Here is a 2,838-nt window from a genome sequence, read left to right as displayed (position 1 = left end):
TGGAATATTTGCAATGCTGATATCATGTTGGATTTTGGGATGCTAAATATCATGTTGATTTAATTGGATCCGCCTGATATCAATCGTTTGATTTTGATTCAATATCCATGTTGATATTTGAAATGCTGAAATACAATGTTGGATATTGATGCTTGATATGCAAATGTTTTTGATATTGATGCTGGATTATCATGTTTTTGATTTATTTGAATTGGCCTGATATTCATGTCTTGGATATTGGAATGCTATATATCCAAAATGGTTTTGATATTTGATGGCTGATTAACCAATGTTTTGAATATTGAAATGGTAAAAAATTATCATGTTGGATATTGAAATGCTGATTAATCATGTTGATTTATTGAATGCCTTGATTATCAACTGTTTTGGATATTGAAATGGGCTGAATATCAATGTTAATAATCGAGCTTAATGCGGTTGGAATGTCTTGCTTCCTAGGCGGTTGCCGCTTGCTTTGGCCCGGGGCCAGCAGTACGTTTTTTAGTGGGCCGCTCCTTGTTTTTGCCCACGAATCACCTTTTGTGGGTTTTGTCCTTTTTAGATTTCTTCAATTCCGCCGGGGTGAAAGGTGAGCCTTCACCCCCGTCGCGATCAATTCGCTGTCGAAGCAGCAATGGCACTTTTCCCAATGTTCGCTTTTTCAAGCGGCAAAGGCATCGGTAAAAGATGTTCTATTGAAATGGCAAAAACCTCTGAAAGCGTCCACAGCCTCAGGACGCAGAAAGGGGTAAGGCCGGTGGGGTCGGGGTTGACTAGGTCTGTAATATTGAGAGACTGTAGTTTTGTTGTTTTTAGCGGTGTGTATGCAGTGAACTTGTGTGTTGCAGATGAGCGTTTGAAGGATTTGCAGGAAATTATGCTATTAAGGCGAAAGCAGAGTAAGAGAAACATTTTTGAGACCCATTTGGTAGGTAAAAGTACATTTCGGTTGGGGGGAGGGTGCGGTCGTGGGTGGTGTCTGTTAAGAGTGTGGCGGTGCGGTGGCGGTGCCGTGCGTGCCCCGGCTTTTGTGCTGTTGTTTGATGTATGCCCCAGTGTGCCTTCTCTTGGGCCAATGTGTCCCCGGTGCGTGTGTGGATGCGTGTGTGGGTGCGTGTGTGGGTGTGTGTTTACGGCTGGTAACTTTTCCTGTAACCTATGTGTGCATATCTTATACAATACATGCATGTCGTTTCAGATCACTCGAATCACATCGGATAACGATGACTCTATGATAAACAAGAAACTGCCAAAGGAACTTTTACTCAGGTAAAACACTACATACAAAGCCTTTGTGCTACGATTATTCAACGCACTCGAAAACGGACACACGTGTTGTTACGCACTTGCACGCACGCACACACACATGCACACACACGATGTTCAGGGCTCGAATTTCCCCAGTTTGAGGACTAATCCGTACGGATTTGTTCCTTCACAAATGAGCAAATCCACTCAAAATCTAAGTAATCCGTACAGGGTAGGCTAAATTTTACTATGAAAGAAAAAATTGCATGCAGGACAAACCGTCCTGAATAAAATACCTTAAAGTTAAACATTGCTATTTTAGCATTGGGAGCTCAGCATTTTATTGTACAGATTTGTCAGATAGTTGATTGAAATGCTGTATAATGGCTCTGCCACCACAGACTCTGTGTCTGCTCTGTGTACATTTAATGATTTTAAGACAAAATTGAGTAAGAAGTTGCTGAGGTTGAAGGAGCACTGTAACGGCAAGTTCTTGTTGAGTAATCCGTACGGATTTCCCTCAGGTTTCTTTATGACATCCGTAACAATGAGGTTTCCTCTGAATTTCGAGCCCTGGATGTTATGCACGCACGCACGCACGCACAGACAGACACATAATGTTCTTATAGTGTGCTTAGCATTGAATGGATCAGTGCTTAAATCTTGCATGGCATGAAATTCGGATTTTTTTCCCCGGGCCCACAGGTCTGGAAACAGCATTTTTTTTACCAGCCCTCACCATAATTACCAGCCTTCACAAATTTTATTTGCTGTTTGAACCAGAAGGGATCTAAAATAAGACTATTTGTATTTTTATAATGTTTGTTTTTTTAAATGCATATACATACATGTATAGAATATGCTACACAACATCAGATAGTATCAGGAGCGTATAATGACAAATTGTCATTATACGCTCCTGATAGTAGTATTGTGATGGTAATCACATTACTGATGATACGAACATATTGCTTTAATGCTTATATGAGATGGTTTACATATATGATGGTGTACATTTCCAACACAGGTAAATAATGCTAAAATAGTTATGTACATTGAACATAGCAATTGTTTTCTCTTATTCAAAGTTCGTGCATAGTTTTATAGATGTATATGCTTATATATGTTCTATGTTTTCAAAATAAGCTCTCAATAGAATGTCCGCATTCTCTATTTCAAATTTGTGAAATGTTGATAAACTAGTATGGTGTAATATCCTTCAGGTAAAACAGTAATGTAGTCTATTTGCTCATTAATGCTATAAATAAAAATGTACGTACTCGCTAACACGGCTGAAACCACCGGCTTGGAGGGCCGGTGTTTTGCCAATGTTACGTGCCCTCCACATAATTTGCCGGCATATGCCGGTGGGCCGGTGCTAATTTCGCGCCCTGAATCTTGTGCGCAGGGAATACTCTCGACGCATGTGTCTACTGCGAGCCTTAATTATTAAGTTATAACCACCACCCCGTGAGTGCGTGAGTGTGCGTGCGTGCTAGTGTGCGTAAGTGTGTGCGTGCGTGCGTGCGTGCGTGCGTGCGTGCGTGCGTGCGTGTGTGCAGTGCCGTGCTAGTGTGCGTAAGTGAGTGT

General features: G+C 41.3%; 1 protein-coding gene across 1 annotated transcript in view; it reads left to right on the top strand.

Annotated features, from left to right (window-relative positions):
- The first annotated feature begins 700 nt into the window (after positions 1 to 700).
- The window catches only part of LOC106809669 (F-box/LRR-repeat protein 20-like), a 17,455-nt gene continuing 15,317 nt past the window's right edge, over positions 701 to 2,838 (top strand). The window contains exons 1-2 of the mRNA XM_014812832.1: positions 701 to 748; positions 1,199 to 1,269. Of these exons, the coding sequence (XP_014668318.1) occupies positions 701 to 748; positions 1,199 to 1,269 (119 nt within the window). The remainder of the gene's footprint in view (positions 749 to 1,198; positions 1,270 to 2,838) is intronic.

The sequence above is a fragment of the Priapulus caudatus genome, unplaced genomic scaffold (assembly GCF_000485595.1).
Source record: "Priapulus caudatus unplaced genomic scaffold, Priapulus_caudatus-5.0.1 Scaffold374, whole genome shotgun sequence".
Lineage (NCBI taxonomy): Eukaryota > Metazoa > Priapulida > Priapulimorpha > Priapulimorphida > Priapulidae > Priapulus > Priapulus caudatus.
This window is presented reverse-complemented; position numbering and strand designations above follow the sequence as displayed.